The sequence below is a fragment of the Apus apus genome, chromosome 18 (assembly GCF_020740795.1).
Source record: "Apus apus isolate bApuApu2 chromosome 18, bApuApu2.pri.cur, whole genome shotgun sequence".
NCBI classification, from domain to species: domain Eukaryota; kingdom Metazoa; phylum Chordata; class Aves; order Apodiformes; family Apodidae; genus Apus; species Apus apus.
In genome coordinates, this window is record NC_067299.1 from 8338270 (window position 1) to 8355492 (window position 17223).

A 17223-nucleotide genomic window follows, 5' to 3' on the forward strand; every position below is an offset into this window, starting at 1 on the left:
CTACAGCAGGTCACATGCAGTTCAGGTGTGGTGTTTCTTGACAGAGCCCAGGCAGGTCCAGACCTTCCATACACAGTGTGGCTTACTGAGCACACAGGGACCTGTGCTGCAAGTCACCTCAGCCAGGCTAGTCCAGGACCATCACTTAGCAATCCAGTTTGACTTTACACTAGAGGTCACGGTCAGAGCAGAGACCCTTGAAGTAAGAGCTGCACACGTACACTAATGGCCACAGGATCGTACCTTAAAGGACTTAAAAACAAATCATGGACCAGTCTGGCTGGGAAGAGAGATGGAACAGACCTCCTTACCTCCATGCTGTCCTCATAAATTCCAAGTGAGGAGGAAGGAATAACCCCCCCCTCACAAACCACTTACCCTTTTGTGCAAAACCACCTACAAACCCAACCTGAAGGCACATCCCTTTCTCCTGCCCTGGGGAAAGGGCCTCCCCCAGGCCAGCTGGGGCAGTGGCCAGTAGCCCTGCTGGGCCAGAGCCCCAGTGCTCACCAGACACCTGGTCAGCACAGGGAGCCCCCCTTCCCATGCAGAGCACAGCTCTCCCCAGCCCACAGCCCTGGGGACTCCTGCCAAAGGGATCTGCAGGGCCAAGAAGTCAAAAATCACAGTGGGATTAGCTGCTCATACAGATGCAGCAGGCACAGCCAAAACAATCAGCATTAATAACAGGAGTGTTAGAAGGGGAATTAAGCCTCACATCTCTGGGACTAAGCTAGTTTATAATGATTAGAGGCTCATATTCAGGGGCTGAAAATGGGAGACTACCCCACTTAACTCTCAACTGTCAGGGCTGGCCCAAGTCAGGGTACTAGGAAACCTTTGGTGTCTTCAGGACTCTGAGTTAGGACAGCCCTTGTGGTAGCTGAGCCCCTCCACCTCACCCATCCAGGGGCTGCCACAAGCTGCAGAGGCTCCAGAGAAGTTATACACCCTGCTTTACCCACAACATCACTGACATATACACCCATCTGGTTTGTCCCCTACCCTACCCCCTAGGACACCAACCAAAGCACGTTTGCATTGAGAATCAGGGGGAAAATTAATTGAAAACCTGGAAAATTGGAGATTTAATGAAGGGAAGCCAGAATTCCTGAAAAGGAAGCAGTCTGCAAAAAAACATGCAGTCAACTCCAAGCTTCCCAAGCTTTACACAGCTTACTCTCCATGTTGCCTTTGTTTAAAGGGCAGTATATCCATCCTCTCTATCCAGCCTCCCACACATGGAGCACTGCACACCCTCCCCTACTCCTCCCACCCACAGATAAACAGACTCTGGAAACAAAGCTTGAGCAGATAACTGTGGAAGCTCTGAAGGAAGGACAATGCTATTCCCTATGGGGAACCAAAGATACCCACATAAATTAAGCTGTCTGAGATGCTATTCTTGGTCTCTTGAGAGGCTCAAGTATGTGCCTTGTAATTAGTCTGTTTGTTATTTGTGTAACACATCCTTATTTCTATCCACTGAAATTACTAATAACTTAATTCACTCTTTTTTTGTTGTTGTTGTTCTTGTTTAAATCAGAACCATTCCTTCTGGCTAAAAGAGTCTGAAATGCAATTTACACTGACAGTGTAAAGCACCCTTAGTGTAAACACAGACCCATCCCTTCACATTCCCTCCAACTCAAGCAGGTATTCCTGAAACAGAAAGCTCACTGCACGATGCACTTCTGCAGGGGACAGATCCATGTTAAAGCTAGGGGGTGAGAGTTTGAAACACAGGGGCCCCTGGCCCAGAGGGGTTTTTGGTGGTGTGCAGCCCCACTGCAGTGCCTGCTGCAGTGCAAACCCAGACAGGCCTCATTCCCTGCTCATGCCACAGCGAGTGGTGCACTCCCCCTGCAATGTTTTATTGACAAGGCTCTGCTCATTTTGTGTTAGTCAGGCAAGCAGGCATCCAAAATTTGGTCTACAGTACAGGTGGCTTTGAGCTAGACACAGAAGCACATGGCCTGGAAAAGGCAGGACAGCTGGCAAGGTGCAGACACAAGAAGCTAACCTTGAGTTAGCTTTAGGAGGCAAGGATTAAAACACACCACATTAATACAGAGGAACATCTCACCAATAAGAAAGTAGTCAAGGAATAAGTGACTAAAGGCAACCCCCCAAAACAATCAGGTCTCAGCCCTGAAAGCTGGAGGCAGTTTTTAAAGGAGATGCTGCTACCAAAGAACCCCCCAAGACTGTGAACACAAAAGCTACTTCCACAACCTCAGCCACACATTAAGGCAGTATTTCCCAGGGAGCCCGCTTCTCAAAACTGGGCTTCCCTACAGGCAGAAATAAGCATAATAAGCATCATCTGAACTGTCAGAATTAAGTGACTTCTCCAATTGACTATTTAATACAGCTTTGCTTGTTTGCTTTCCTTCTTACCTGCTGATGTTGCCTGGCTCCTGCTGTGATAGACTTGACAAGAGTATCTACTAACGGTTTACACATGATCTGTAACAAAGAAAGACCCAATCTCTTATTAATGGTTTGTTGACAGACAGATTTGTTTTTCAAGCAAAACAGTCTATCTTTTACACAGCTCCTTGAAAGAGAAAAAAATGCTACATGAAAGAAAAGTGCCCAGAGACCAACAGCAGCTTATTTGAAAACTAACTTTGCTCGCACCAGCCCAGAGTGAAATCTTTATCACAGTGACAGCAGCAGCAAAAGTCTTAAATCAGAGAAATCAGGCAAAGATTTCACCTCCTGTGTTCTGTCTGGTTCTTGATTTAAGTCTGCATCTGCCTGATACTCTACATAGGCAGTTCACTTTGTGCAGAGGAACAGTCCCAGAGGCAAAGAAGAACACGCTGTGGACTGGGGAACAACAGAGCTTGGAGAAAGATCTAATCCCACATGATGAAGTGGCCACAAACTGTGTCAGGAGAGCCTCCCTGGAGACAGATTACTTTAAAGCTGTCCCCTGCAGCAAGTCTTGATCAAAATAACCCTTCTGGAGGAGGGTATTTGTCAGCAAAGCTCAATGAACCTCTGTTCTGGCCTAATCCACCCGTTTCTACATTTACAGGCAAAGTATTTCCAAACTGAGGGGCACAAGGAATCCAGACACAAGAAATGAGAGAGCATCTGGAATGCAAACACCCTACTGGCATGCCTCTTAGGTTGTCTATCAGGCACTGGAAGGTGGCAAAGCACAGGCAGCAGTTTGCTGCACAGCTCACTGACACATGGTGCAGGTGGTTATTCCAACCACACCACCTGAAGTGGCTGCTTTTTTGAGGTAAGGCTTCTAAAAGAACAGAGAGCTCTAGCAAGCTCAAGCTTTAAACAGGCCAGTATCTGTATATTCTCTTTGCTTTATAAAAGGGATGAATGTAAAGGTTTTAGAAGACATTTCTGAGAGGAACAGTAGCTCAGGCTGTAGAAACCTGCAGATGGGATGGTAAGCTTGCTGTCCATGTGGGCAGCACACAACTCTTCTCTTCCCCCTATTTCACTGACTTATGTAGCTGGCACCACAGGCTGATGTCCTAAGAAACCTGGTATGCAGAAGAACTGTCTCTGCATGGATTCTCTCATAGTCAAAAGCACCTTCCCCCAGTTAAACAAGCCTGTTTCCTCCCACCCACCCTCCTGTTGGACATCAGTTCTAAAAGGCTGAAGCCCCTGAGAAAGGGCAACCGTCTCTACAACACTCTGACCTAAAAATCCCTGAAGAACTGTATGACCTTCAGAGCCAAGGCTTAAAAACTAGCTGTCCTCCTAGTGGAGATCAGCTCCAGGCATGGGTCAAGTTTGCAGGAAATACCTCAAACATTTCAGACACAGACACTCTGAACATTCAGCTTGCAGAGCAGAATCCAATTAGACTCTAGGCTCTTGAGCCTTCTTGGAAGCAAACTGAGACACTGAGCATGCAGTGAGAGCAAAGCTGGGCAGAAGGGACATCAGCTGTTTCAACAAGCTGCCCCTCCTACCTTTGTGCAAACCTTGCTCACCCATCTTGTCTTGAATACTGGTAAAAAATAGAGCTTCTTAGGCTGTTCTTTACAGAGCAGCCTTCTGCTCATCCTGGGGTTGTTTAGTCTGAAAAAAGGAGGCTGAGGGGAGACCTTCCCTCTCTCTATAACTCCCTGAAAGGAGAGGGTAGTGAGGTGGGTGTTGGCTTCTTCTCCCAAAGAACAAGTGATAAGACAAGATTAAATAGCCTCAAGTTGTGCCAGGGGAGGTTTAGATTGGATATTGGGAAAAAATTAGTCACTGAGTGGGTTGTCAAACATTGGAACAAGTTGTCCAGGGATGTGGTTGAGTCACCACCCCTGGAGGGATTTAAAATCCATGTAAATGTGGTGCTGAGGGACACAGTTTATGGGTCCTCTTGGCAGTGCTGGGTTAATGGTTGGACTTGATGATCTTGAAGGACTTTTCCAACCCAAACAACTCTGTGATTACACAATTCTCCATGCAGCATCCCAGACCAAAACCCTAAATGAGATCCTGGCCTTCTGCACAAAGTATGAAGAGTCTGAGCAGATCCTAGGAAACCCTACAGCAGTTTTAGAAGCCCGCATCAAAGTGGAGAAGTTTCCCTGCTTTCCCTAGAATTACAACTGCACTCTGGAGCCAGCAGAAGACAACACAACACACCACACAGTCAGCAGCACTTACTGGGAAACGTTTGAAGAGATCATGGAACATGGAGCATGTCAGGGCGCTGTTCCGTTTAGTCAGGAATTGTGTCAGTGCTTGACGATATATTCCAGCCACCTTCTCTACATCCAAACAGCCCGTGCTCAAAAGCTAGATGGAAAAAAGCAGAACCAAAACAATTCCCAGTGAAACACAAGGATGAATCACTAGCCATGAAGAAATTCATTTTCACCAGCGCACGCAGATTTTTCCAACTTCAGACTTTAAACACCTTGACTGTTTGGGGGGATACAGCAAAGGCTGCAGCCTTGAGGGAAAAGCACATCCATGGTGTGACTGCAGAGGGGAAGCTGTGGATCTTTCTCCTTGTTGAGTATGCTGACAAGCTGCTCTCCAGTGAGCATGTCAAAGCTGTGAAGCCTTTTACCAAGGGACAGAGGGATGTCTGGGAGAGGTGAGACAGTAACAGAGAAATGGTATCCTCTCATCCTCTTGCTGTTATTCTGGCTGCTGTAGCAGAACCATTTCACAGCAGTGGCAGTTCTCTATCTTCCCTTTGAGTACCCTGCACCCATGGCTGAGTGTCAGGGTGGGGTCACCCCATTCCTTTCTTTCTGTTCCTTCTCTGTGTTAACAATGTGTTAGCAAGGTGGAACAGAAGCAGGAGGAAACAACCAAGTGGGCCCCAAACATGCTCTGCCAAGTACTGAGAGGAGTGTAATCATTGTGAGTGAGGGGCAGCACAGCCTTGTAGTACAACTACACACCCTGCATATAGCGTGGGGCTGTACTTCTAGGTCTGTGGTAGGCATGAATCAGGTTCACAGAGTACTCAAGGACCATCCTGCAGCACAGGAAAGCTGGGGAGGGACTTGGGACAAGGGCAGGGAGGGAGAGGACAAGGAGGAATGGATTACAACTGGAAGAGGGGAGATTGAGGTGAGACATGAGGAGGAAGTTCTTTAGTGTGAGGGTGGTGAGAGCCTGGCCCAGGTTGCCCAGGGAAGCTGTGGCTGCCCCATCCCTGGCAGTGTTGAAGGGCAGGTTGGATGGGGCTTGGAGCAGCCTGGGCTGGTGGGAGGTGTCCCTGCCCATGCAGGGGGAAATGATCTAGATGATCCTTAAGGTCCCTCCCAACCCAAACCATTCTATGATTCTCAGCTGCAGATATCAGTCTATGTGGATACCTGGATCTACAGGGACTTAGCAGCTCTGTCCAGGATTTCCAGGTACCCAGCAGACAAGCCCTTGCCCTGATCAGGAATATAGCATTCCCAAACTGTAAACGCTCCAATATCCCCCTCTAGTGGGGAATGAGACCTGCTCAGGCCGTAGGGATCTAAACCAACAACACAGGTGAGTAAAGAGCCAAGTGCAGAGCATCACATCCCACCATTCCTGACTCTTCCCATAATGCCAGGGAAGCACAGCTCTCTAGGAAGAAAGAAAAATGAAGGCCCAGGAGATCAAAGCTGTGATCTTCACAACGGTTCTCTTACAAACCTCTGCCCAAGCAATTTTTCCACAGTCACACAGCAAGTTGAAGCCATGTTAATGGTGTGTCTCACTCTCAGGTCCAACTGCCCAGTTGTACTGTTGCTGAGCACAGGCTAGAGTGGAACAGGGGAGATGGATCCTGACACACATGATCCCAGTTTCCTAGTGAAGTGTCTATACTTAACACACATCTGCAGGGCAAAAATTGGTTGCTCCTTCCATGCAGATGTTTACTGTAAAAAATTTCTGTAGCAACGAGGTTTTCCAGAAATTTGACCACTGCATCACAGCTCTGCTCTATTTCCACTTTGCTGTTTCCTGAAAAGCTCCAGATCATGCTCAGGAAGCACTGCTCACTGGAAACACACCTTTGTCCCTGGTTCCCCACTGCAAAACTTCCCAGCCTCAACACAGTGTCAGCACCAGCAGCATCACAAACTGAACTGTGTCACTTCCCTCAGCAACACTTCAGCTGCTGTGTCCTTGGCTGATCACAACCACAGCTCTGTTCCCACAGGAATAATAGCCTTCCCTGTGAAGGACAAGGAAGCACAAGGATGCTGTGAAGCATGTCACACTCCACCCTCAATGCAAGTATGTTGTTTATATTCCTCATAGTTCTCTGGTTTTCTTTCCAGAAAGGCCCAGCACAGGACAAGAGCTGCTTGGATTGACAATCCTGGTCTCTCACTAAGCCTTGGAAACTTTGGCTGTCTTTTCAGGTGGTAATAATAGCTCAGACTTTGTAATTTCCAGGTCCTCCCTTGCCATAAGGAAGCCCTGTGTGTTTTCCCCCAACCCAAAATGCCAGCAGAATTAAAGCCTTAATTCCTGCACTTAATTTGAAAGGTTCAGGTATCAGGCTAGCTGGTGAAACACTACTTGCCAGGTCTCTAGTGGAGGTGACTGGACTGGGCTGCACAAAAACAGGGTCACCAAATGTAGAGACCTGTGAAATTCAGCAGAGACAGCAGGTGGAAGGGAACCAGACAATAAGGCTCCCCAAGTAACACACATCCATAGCACACCCAGATGGAGAGTGTCCCTGCAAACAACTGCCACTGGAATCAGGGCTGCTCCATACTCTTCACCCTGAGATAACTCAGCCCAAAGCTCAGAGAAATAGGAATTCACTCTCATCCACCACTGTCCTGTGTCTCCCTGCTCCTCAGCACTCTCCTGGAAAAGGACACACCAGTGACAGCCAGGAAGTTGATGGAAAAAACAGCAAACCAGCCAGGAAAGCAGAATAAATGTACATCAGGCTTCTTAGGCAATGAGCCTGGATCCACTGTACAGCAGCAGCCCCTGGTGGCTACGGGCAAGCAAGCACTGCCAAGGCAGGAGGGTGAGGGCCAGAAGGGGAGGGGGAATGGGACAGCTTTTTGGAAAAGAAACTGTGTAGACAGGTACCTGCAGGCAGCAGAACTGGGAGACTGAATGAGCAAGACCCACTCAGTGAAATGGGGTCATGCAACCTTAATGGCTAAAAGCACTGCCTGAAGAGCAGCCTGCTGCCTCACCTGAGCAGCCTGTGGGATGGTGCTGCTCCCTTTCTCTGGCAGGGGGGTGGGAGGAGTTGATGACTTATCAGACACATTTCCTTTCAACACTTTGAGCAGGTACAACGAGGCACTATAAAAGAAAAGGGGAGAAACACAGCAGTTACCACAGTGTCACAGTGCCACTGCAAAGCCATCTGAAGGCAGATGCCAAGGATGCAGGCAACTTATTCTGTACCACAGAGGGTAAAAGAGTCTGAGAGGGCCCTTCTCTGGGTCTAACTCACTCTTGCCAGATCTAGAGACACAAAATCCTCTGAGGCTGCATCATTTCATTCTCTGGACTGCAGTGGGCCAGGTGTGCTGCAGAGCCAACACTGCCCAATGGCACAGGGTTTGCCCTGGGAGATGGTACCCACTGCATACATAGTTGTGCTAAGAAATCCCACACAGAGTATGAAAGTCCCCCTGAAATTGCCTGCAATCACAAGAGAGCCTGCTGCTGACTGGCACCTCCCACTTACACCAGTGAACAGCAAGGTTGCTCATGTTTCCCAACAGATACACATACAGCTTGTCCTAACTCACCTGTACTCAGTGGCAAAGGAGTGAACACAGATATATGTACAGTCAGGACTGATAATCATTATTTTCCTCACTGTGCTATCGTGGAGACAGGAAACCACAGCATTTGCAAAAGAATCATTTCAGATGGACTATAGATTAAACTCATCCCCACACTGAAGCACACACAACTCATTACTCCCCAGAGAAGCCTGTACCCAAAGTAATAGACTATTCCTGTATCACAAAGCCCATGGTAGATGATCACCAAAAAATGTACACCTGTTTGAAAATGCTTCAGGCTGCCAGGATGACTAATTGTCATGTAAGACACAGATGCTGGCACACAGCCTTCATGGAGTCTCACTTCTCTGAACTGTTTCACCATGCAACATTATGTCTGCTTACAGAAGGCACAGTCAGGGCACTGAGCAGACACACTCCTTTTTAACACTCACCTGAAATAATAGAGAGCCACAGAAGAGTCAGTGTGCTTGTAGGCTTTTTCCACAAGCCTCTCTACAAAAGCATGCAAATCATCTTGCAAGGCATCCACCCTCTTGCAGTACTGCTTAGCTCTGCACAGTGAATTCCTGAAAGAGCATTAGAAACAAATCCAAAGTGATCACCTACAAGAGCTTTGGGGGAGAGATGGTGATGAAACCTTATCATTTGGCTCAGGGGGACACACAAACAAAAAGGGGGACAGCAAAAGAGGCAGGCGTTGCTGTGGCAAGAAGGGTGAGGACACTTAAAGCTCTTCACCTTCAAGCACCTCTCCAGGCACCAGAGCCAACCTTCCTCCAGAGCTCCCACAACAGGAGTTGCCTCAAACCCCCTTACTGCAGACCTGCCTCTCAACAGGGGTAGAGAGCAGCACTGAAAATAATTAGTGCTGAGGATGTCAGGGAGTGGTGCACAGAGGACACATCATGTCCCACCCCACGAGTTATGCCTGTGACTAGCTTTTATCATGCCTCACTGCTGGCTGCAGACAGAGAATTTGCACCCTGTTTGTCTCAACAGTAACTTTTGGGGAGTTTTGTTCCAACCACAGCAGCAACTCTGGAAGTCTAGGGAGTTGTTGTATCCTCTGACTGGGAAGGCAGAGGCCTGTGGAGATACACAGTGTCATGGCACCATGTGGGCAATACCAGTGTTTGCTCTTAAGGCTTCCACCTGCAGACAGGTTTGACACTCAAAGTCCAGTCTTCAACCCTAGGCAGACCAGCTTCTGGGATTCAGCCAACACCACTGGTGTCCATCAGAAGCCACCACTTATTATCTGGGGGACTGAGGACACTTACCTGAAGATACTGGCTGTTTTCTGGAGGAAGTCAACCTCCTGCTTGTCTGAGTCTGAGCTCATGCACTGCTCAATCAACCGAAGCAGAGGCTCAATAACGTCGAACACCAACGGATTCTCTGGCTGCTTAACCAGGAAAGCTTCAACCAGATCCAGCACCTACAGACACAGTTACTGATGTGAGAACCAGCAGAGACAGAGAAACATGATGGATCTGCCCACAGCACCTCCTTCAGACTCGAGTGGGCTACAGAGCAGCTGGAAGGGGCTGAAAAAACCAATTTGCCACTGAGATCTGTACACCTTCTGCTATCATTTGTACTGCTAGGGCATGAGAAGCTGAAAATTAACAATCTGAAACTGAAGATTAAAGGCTCTCTGTTGACTTCAGCCTATTTCGTGCCACATTTAGAAACAGCAGTTATGAACAACCCTGCCACTTGGCCAGACCTGCAGTCACCATAACTTGGCACAGACCTGTCAGCACCAGTGACTGACAGCTCTCATCCCAGCAAGCCCTCCCTTGACTTCTAGACAGTGCATGAGCATAAAAATCAGCCTCTCAGAGCACAGCACCAGAATGGAAATGCAATAAAGCCAATGGCTCACTACACCATTCAGCCTTCATCTTGGCTCATCTGACAATTCCATGGACGAGTGGTTGGAGCTGTCCCCATGCTGACATTAGGTGGCTGAAGTCAGTATTGCAGTCAAAAAATAACCAGGGGGTGTTAGCCATATTTCTCTTGATGTTATTAACATAACAAGCCCCAAAATAAGTTACACTGCAAAATTACCAGAGGAATTTTATGTGTGTCACACTAAGGCACATCAAGCTTGTCCAGTTTACAAAAACTGACAGGCACCTACCTTTGGGTAAGTGTGGGAAAGGCTCTAATACACTGAAACATTTCAGAACAGCAAAGGGAAACCACAGCTCATTTCTTGAAAGCACAGTTTTTGTTCTGAAGCAGGCATGTGAAGCCCCAGCCACTGATCACAACCTTGGTGTGTCATGTGCTGTAGGAAGCCAGACCAATCCAATCCCAACCTCCTGGACTTGATGACATACACAAATGTCCAAGCTGTTTAGTGTTAAGCAGCTCATGGCATGCAGCAAGCCACAACTAACATGCTAGTAAGGCAGAGCTCTTCACACCACACACTTATCTCCCACCTTAATCTTGAAATCCCTCCGTAGGATCTTCTCTTTCCGTATCCTGTCTTTCTCATCCTTCTTTGCCTGGATCCGCTTCTGCTGCTCTGCAAAAAGGGCTGAGATGTTCTTGTCAAGAGCCATCATAGCCTCATCATCCAGCTCTTCGTCGCTCTCATCTCCTCCCTTCATGTTTTCAGAATGCAAAAGCAACATGTCACCTTAGGTACTTGGAAAAGACAGTGGGGAGGGAATCACAGCCAAGGCCAACCCCACAGCAGGGATGTAGCTCCCTCTAGACCCAGAATAACAACATGGGGAGGGAAAAGAGATGCTCAGACCCATGAGAAATCAAGCTTCTGCTTCCCACCAGGTTAATCCTGGCTGCACAGTACTAACACATAGAGTTAGAGGACTGGGAGAGGGAAGAGGCTGAGGTTATGACACCAACTCCTTCTGTACTGTTGCCTCTTCAGTAAAGAGGTTAATAATTTGCTATGTAAATTACCTTTAAAGTTCCTTCCAATCCTCACCATTCTATGATTCTATGTCTGTAGCCTTTATAGGAATCATTAAGCCACACTCCCATGCTGCTGCAAGAAGTCTCCAGAGTGGCCTACAGGGATCACTCCTCCACATCAGCCAGCCAGTACAGGCACCATGTTACAGTGTCTCAGTACTTGAGTTCACATCAATCTTGCTTATTACAGGCAGGAATACAAGTTGTATCAGGCCTGGACAAGCTAAACCACTCAAAACACTAAATAAAAGAACAAGTGGTTTATTCCCACACCCTGCTTCAAAAGCCATACAAAGATGTCAGATGACTGCCAGGGTTATCACTGCCTGGGCTCAGATAGGATGTGGGTATTAGATAATCTTTCACCACCCCGAGCCCCCTGGTGTCTGTATCAAGGTAGGCAGTCAAAACATACCACTGCATTCCCTGCTTGGAGAACGTTCATCAATTGACTGCGAAAATCCTCATCAACTTCTTCATTCTTGTCCTCATCTCCACTGTCATTCTCTTCTTCAGAGTCACCTTCATCTGAGGAGTCCTCGCTTCCCTCCTCACCCTGAGGAAGAAAAGTTCCTCTCATGACCCCACCATTCTTCAGTCCCTACTCCATTCTCAAGTGTCATTGTTCAGAAAAAACAAACTCAAGCCCCCCCTCTCAACCCACTGCTTTGCTTCCAGCCTGCAGATTCAAATAAAGACACTCAGATAACAAAACACCAGGTCTTCACAAGAGCTAAAACCACAATTTAAGACAGACTTCTCTGTCATGCTAAAGGAGTATCAAAAAGAAGCTTCCATGGAACATCTGAAGTAACAGCCTCCATCTGACCCCTCCTTTCTGCTAATGCTTGTAATGCTCTGTGATTGAATCTCTGCAATTCTTAAAACCCCCAAGATCTTCAACTGAGATGGCTGTGCATCACAGCAATGATTTAGTCTAGCTACAAAAAGGAGAGGCCAGTGCTAACTTCAGGATGCAGTCATTGCTCCTCAGGAAATCATCTACTCAGCCAGCCATACCTATAGCAGCATTGTCCTTCAAGCTCAAGAGACAATCAAACACATTTCTAACAAGGCATTTATGTGTTGCACTTTCAAAATTCATCTTAATAGAGCAACAGACATTTTAGTCAAGACAAAGAAATGCAATTATGTCTGTTACCACAGACCAGGAGAAACATTTTTAATCAGTGAAGGCCTACAGAGTATTTTTCACTGGCAGTGGCACAGCAATTACCATGTCCTGATCAGACTTGTTCTTTTTCTCTGATTCTTCCATCACAACAACAGCACTTTCTTCATTTTGCTCTTGGTATGGGTCAACTACCTGCAAAAAAAGAAGGACTTGTGTTTTTTCCATGTTTCATTTTGAGGTGTTTCCTGTGTCCAACAGACAGGAATTCTGGCACAGCAAGCCAGCTGAATAATGAAATAGTGGGCACTTCATGAAATAATGAAGGGCATTCACCTCTCTGGCTTATAATATGATTGTTCATGTGCTAAGTTCTTTCTATAAGGACCCAAAAAAGGTGAAGAAAAACCTGAGGAAGTCGGTGACATCACACATTTTGATTTGTTACAAATGAAATATGAGGTTCATCATATAAAGTACCAGGCAGCAGATCTTTGCAATCCACATGTTACTCTCTCAGAAGACATGACCTTCCTCAGCAGTACAACCAATTCAGATTGTCAGTAACTTATTTTAGCCCCTCTATGACCAGCCTGTCTAGAAAAAAAGCAGTTGTTACCATTTATACTCACGTATAAAATCTACCAGCTATATAAGCTGACCCAGGAATTTCTTCAGCCTAAAACTGCCACAGAATACAGCTTAAATTTAGCAGATCTCAGGCTGCCATTAAAAAAAAAAAACAACAACCAACACCAAAAAAACCCCAACAAAAAACAAGTCTCTGCAAGCTACGTTTAAAATCCAGTTGCACAAATTGTGTCAGGTATTTTCTAAATCATGGAGGCCTTTATTTAATCCCAAAATAGACACATGCTTGAATATCTGTAAGGGAGAAGACAGGCAAACAGTGCAATGCCCTGCTAGTGCCTCACTTACATCCAGGATCAGCTGCAAGCTCCTCTTGGTCAGATTAGGGCATATCCGTACAAACACACTCTTTGAAATCCGACGTATGAGGAGGCTGGGCTGGGCAAGGAGGGAGAGGAGGATTTCCACCATCACCTCAACCCATCCTGGCTCTGTGTTGTCTGCACAGGAACAAACAAACTATGACAAAAACACTGCACTGACACAGCCTTAAGGCACTACAGAAAAATCCACCAAAAGTTAGTGCTCATTTGGCAACGCAGACCAGAAATACCCAAGTGTGAAGCTAAAGATGTGTTGGAAAGCTACTGTCTGTAGGGACTTCTGACAAGGGCTTGTAATGACAGGACAAGGGGAAATGGATTAAAACTAAAAGAGGAGAGATTCAGGTGAGACATTAGGAGGAAATTCTTTAGCATGAAGGTGGTGGGACACTGGAACAGGTTGCCCAGAGAAGCTGTGGCTGCCCCATCCCTGGCAGTGTTGAAGGGCAGGTTGGATGGGGCTTGGAGCAGCCTGGGCTGGTGGGAGGTGTCCCTGCCCATGCAGGGGGGTTGGGACTGGATGATCCTTAAGGTCCATTCCAACTTAAACCATCTTGTGATTCTATTATTCTAAGAAACATGGTTGAAATTGTCTTCAGGCCATTCAAAGCCTTACTAGGTAACAAAAACTACTATTCATTGAATCATTACTTAGATTCACAGTTCTGCAAATCATGCAACACCTACTTGGCCCCACAGAAGTAACCAGCAGAAGAATATACATGTTAGGGTGTTTCCAGTGAAATCAGGAGTCACAGCAGCCCATGGAAAGTGCCAATAATCAAAACTGGTCCATTAGCCCAAAAGCTTGGGAAGCCTGATCTACATCCAACCAAGCCACCACAGAATTAGAGCTTTTGTTTTCACAGTACCTTCAAATTTAGAGATTTAATGTGAGCAACAAGACCACAGCTAGAAAGAAATTCAAAGGATCAAGCCAGGTTCATTCCTGGTCAAGTCCCAACCTGGCTCTGCAAACCTTAAACAAGGATCAGGCTAAATCAGCTAACAGCCTGTACCTACACACACAGCACACTAAATTTACCCAGAACTTGAGCTCTGAAAACACAAAGTTTCAGGCCTGTCAGATGTTAGGAGAGCTCACAGCTTTGTCCTGGCAGATACCACCACTTCAGTCAAGCCCATGGCCAGCACAGAATAAGGACTCAGGAGTGAATTCCCTTAGACACTGCTCATCTGCACAGTGCCCAGCTCTGGAGCTCACCTACCCTTGAAGGGGCACACAGGAACACAACCCACTGAGGGTACAGACAGAGACAGACAAGAGACAAGAGATTTAGAAAGACAAGGGAAGAGAATGAAAGAGACAGGGTTCTCCTGGGGATAAGGGCATCAAGCCAGAACTGAGGCAGAGTGCTTCACTAATGCAGAACTGCCATCTTCTGACTTTTGACAAACCACTAACAACCCCACTCCCTTTCTTTTCATAGGAAAGACTCACCAGGCTTCTTCTTCTTAGGTTCTTTGCTGAATGCCCTCTCTGTGCAGTTCAGAAGGTCACTCAAAACATCCACCGTTTCAGACTGATCCTGTTTGATCACAAGCAGACAGTAAACACCCTCTCTGAATTCCCAACAGAAGGAATACACCCCAATCTAAATAGGTACAGATATTAAAATCAGCTACTACAACCCCTTTGCAGAAGAAATATGAAACTAAGCAAAAATTGCTGGACTTGGCAGCAAATCCAGAGCAAAAGTAATGCTCAGGTCAAGCTGTGCCCCTGTAAGTTGTTGTCTACAGTCAGTGTGAGAATCACAGTTGATTAGCTGCCAATTGTCCTTTTCTAAAAGCCAGAGGCTGTGAAAGATTGGATCTCTGAACACAAAGAAACTCTCCAGATCAGTGTTCAGAAGGCCCAGCCATCAGCCTATTTTACACCTCTCAAAGATGCTACAGAGGTCTCACCTTGAAAAGATGAACAGCCATTAAAAGCAGAAGCTGCTGGAAAGCAACGACTTTGGCACCATTTGATTTGTTTTCCTTCTTCTGCAGGTTCTTCACAGACTGGAGTGTTCTGAAGAAAGAAACTCCTTTGAGCCTTTCACACTTACAACAGCAAATCCTCTCTTTATCATCAGATTGAAAACATGACCAAACCTACAGCACCGTTTTGTGTGCTTAACATTTCATTTCTTGGACATATGTATAATATACAACCTGAACCCAACAATTGCACCTCAGCTTGGGTGGCTCATAAAAACCTCTGCACTTGGGCACAGGCTGGATTCCCAACACTGCAGCCAAGTCACAGGGCTTTATGGGAAATCAATCTCAGGAAAGAGCACCAGAAAACTCACTTAGAAGTTAGAGCAGGAATTATTAGGAGAAAAGATTAGCAGGGTTATAACCATGTTTGGGAGAGGAACTATGAGCAAAAATTGAAAAGGACATGAACAGCTACACATTGTTAACACAGAGAAGGAACAGAAAGAAAGGAATGGGGTGACCCCACCCTGACACTCAGCCATGGGTGCAGGGTACTCAAAGGGAAGATAGAGAACTGCCACTGCTGTGAAATGGTTCTGCTACAGCAGCCAGAATAACAGCAAGAGGATGAGAGAATATAATTTCTCTGTTACTGGTCCAGTCTCACCTCTCCCAGACATCCCTCTGTCCCTTGGTAAAAGGCTTCACAGCTTTGACATGCTCACTGGAGAGCAGCTTGTCAGCATACTCAACAAGGAGAAAGATCCACAGCTTCCCCTCTGCAGTCACACCATGGATGTGCTTTTCCCTCAAGGCTGCAGCCTTTGCTGTATCCCCCCAAACAGTCAAGGTGTTTAAAGTCTGAAGTAACCTGCAAAGAAAAACAGCAAGCATATTACTGTCAGAAGAACCACCTTCTTACCCTCTCCAAAACAATGCCCACCAGTAGAGCACTTCACCCCAGAGGTCCCTGCAACCCAGATGCACAGGGCTGAAGTGTCAACCTATGCATGTACCTAAGCACATCATTTTCTTGGGGTCCCCAAGGACACCTGAAGCTCCCAGGGACACTATTCTCAGTTGTTTCCCAGTCATTCCATGTCCCAGCACACCCTTGGCCTTGCCTCTACTGAGGGAAACACACATAGCCCCACCAGCTCTCTCTTGGGTCCATCCACTTGTAGCTGGCAACAGAGGCAATGGAAATGTTGTGAGAAAATGCAGCCTGAGCCCAACTCCACATCTACGTGATCATCACACAATTACCCTGCAGGTTTGCCATGCAAAATTATGCTTTTCTTGGAAAATCTGTCTAGGACCTCCTTAAAAAAAGTCCATTCCCTGGTCCTGGAGTCAAACAAGTGTTCTAATAGTAGCTCCCAAACCTCCTGCCCTGCCATTTGCAGGCTGATCTTATTCTCAGGAAAACTGAGGAATTTCCAAGCTTCAAGGATGCAAGAAGATCCTCACCCAAAGAAGTAATTTTCTGTCACTGCACGAGTCTGCTCATCTAGGGGCTCTGATGGAAGGACATGTGTCTCATGTATTTGGGAAGCCTTTTTCTTAGTCTCAAAGAAAGCATGGAAGAAGCAAAACCTAGAATGGAGAGAAACAAGAATAAAATTAAGAGCCAGCTTGGTTGTAACAAAGCAGAAACAGACCAGGTTTGCAAACCAAATAGTGCCACATATTCACCACACTTTTATTCAAGGATGTCTGAGCACTGGAAAAAGTCCCTATTTACAATAAGACTCCTTCCTTAAGGTACACAGAATAAAGAGGATGCTCAGGACTTCACAAAAGTAAAGTGCCAACAGTTCAGGCCACTCAATACAATAACCAGACTGTCAGGTGAGGGTCATATTCCCTAATACTTTTAAACTGACATATATAACACTTATGAAGATCTAATGGAAAGGCTACAAATAGTATCTCTAAGCAGCCTAGTTAACCAGGAACATAACATTTACTGAAAACTAATAGGACTAAGGTG

The 17223-nt window shown here is 46.5% G+C and overlaps 1 protein-coding gene across 3 annotated transcripts in view; it reads right to left on the reverse strand.

Annotated features, from left to right (window-relative positions):
* The window catches only part of MYBBP1A (MYB binding protein 1a), a 63959-nt gene that overhangs the window by 36867 nt on the left and 9869 nt on the right, over positions 1–17223 (reverse strand). For all 3 annotated transcript variants that reach the window (XM_051635718.1, XM_051635716.1, XM_051635719.1), the window contains exons 11-23: positions 16701–16826; positions 15898–16101; positions 15210–15318; positions 14743–14830; positions 13246–13397; positions 12412–12501; positions 11590–11730; positions 10676–10840; positions 9500–9657; positions 8651–8785; positions 7650–7761; positions 4648–4779; positions 2401–2469 (exon numbers count right to left, since the gene is read on the reverse strand). In XM_051635718.1, coding sequence (XP_051491678.1) covers positions 2401–2469; positions 4648–4779; positions 7650–7761; positions 8651–8785; positions 9500–9657; positions 10676–10840; positions 11590–11730; positions 12412–12501; positions 13246–13397; positions 14743–14830; positions 15210–15318; positions 15898–16101; positions 16701–16826 — 1681 coding nt within the window. The remainder of the gene's footprint in view (positions 1–2400; positions 2470–4647; positions 4780–7649; positions 7762–8650; positions 8786–9499; positions 9658–10675; positions 10841–11589; positions 11731–12411; positions 12502–13245; positions 13398–14742; positions 14831–15209; positions 15319–15897; positions 16102–16700; positions 16827–17223) is intronic.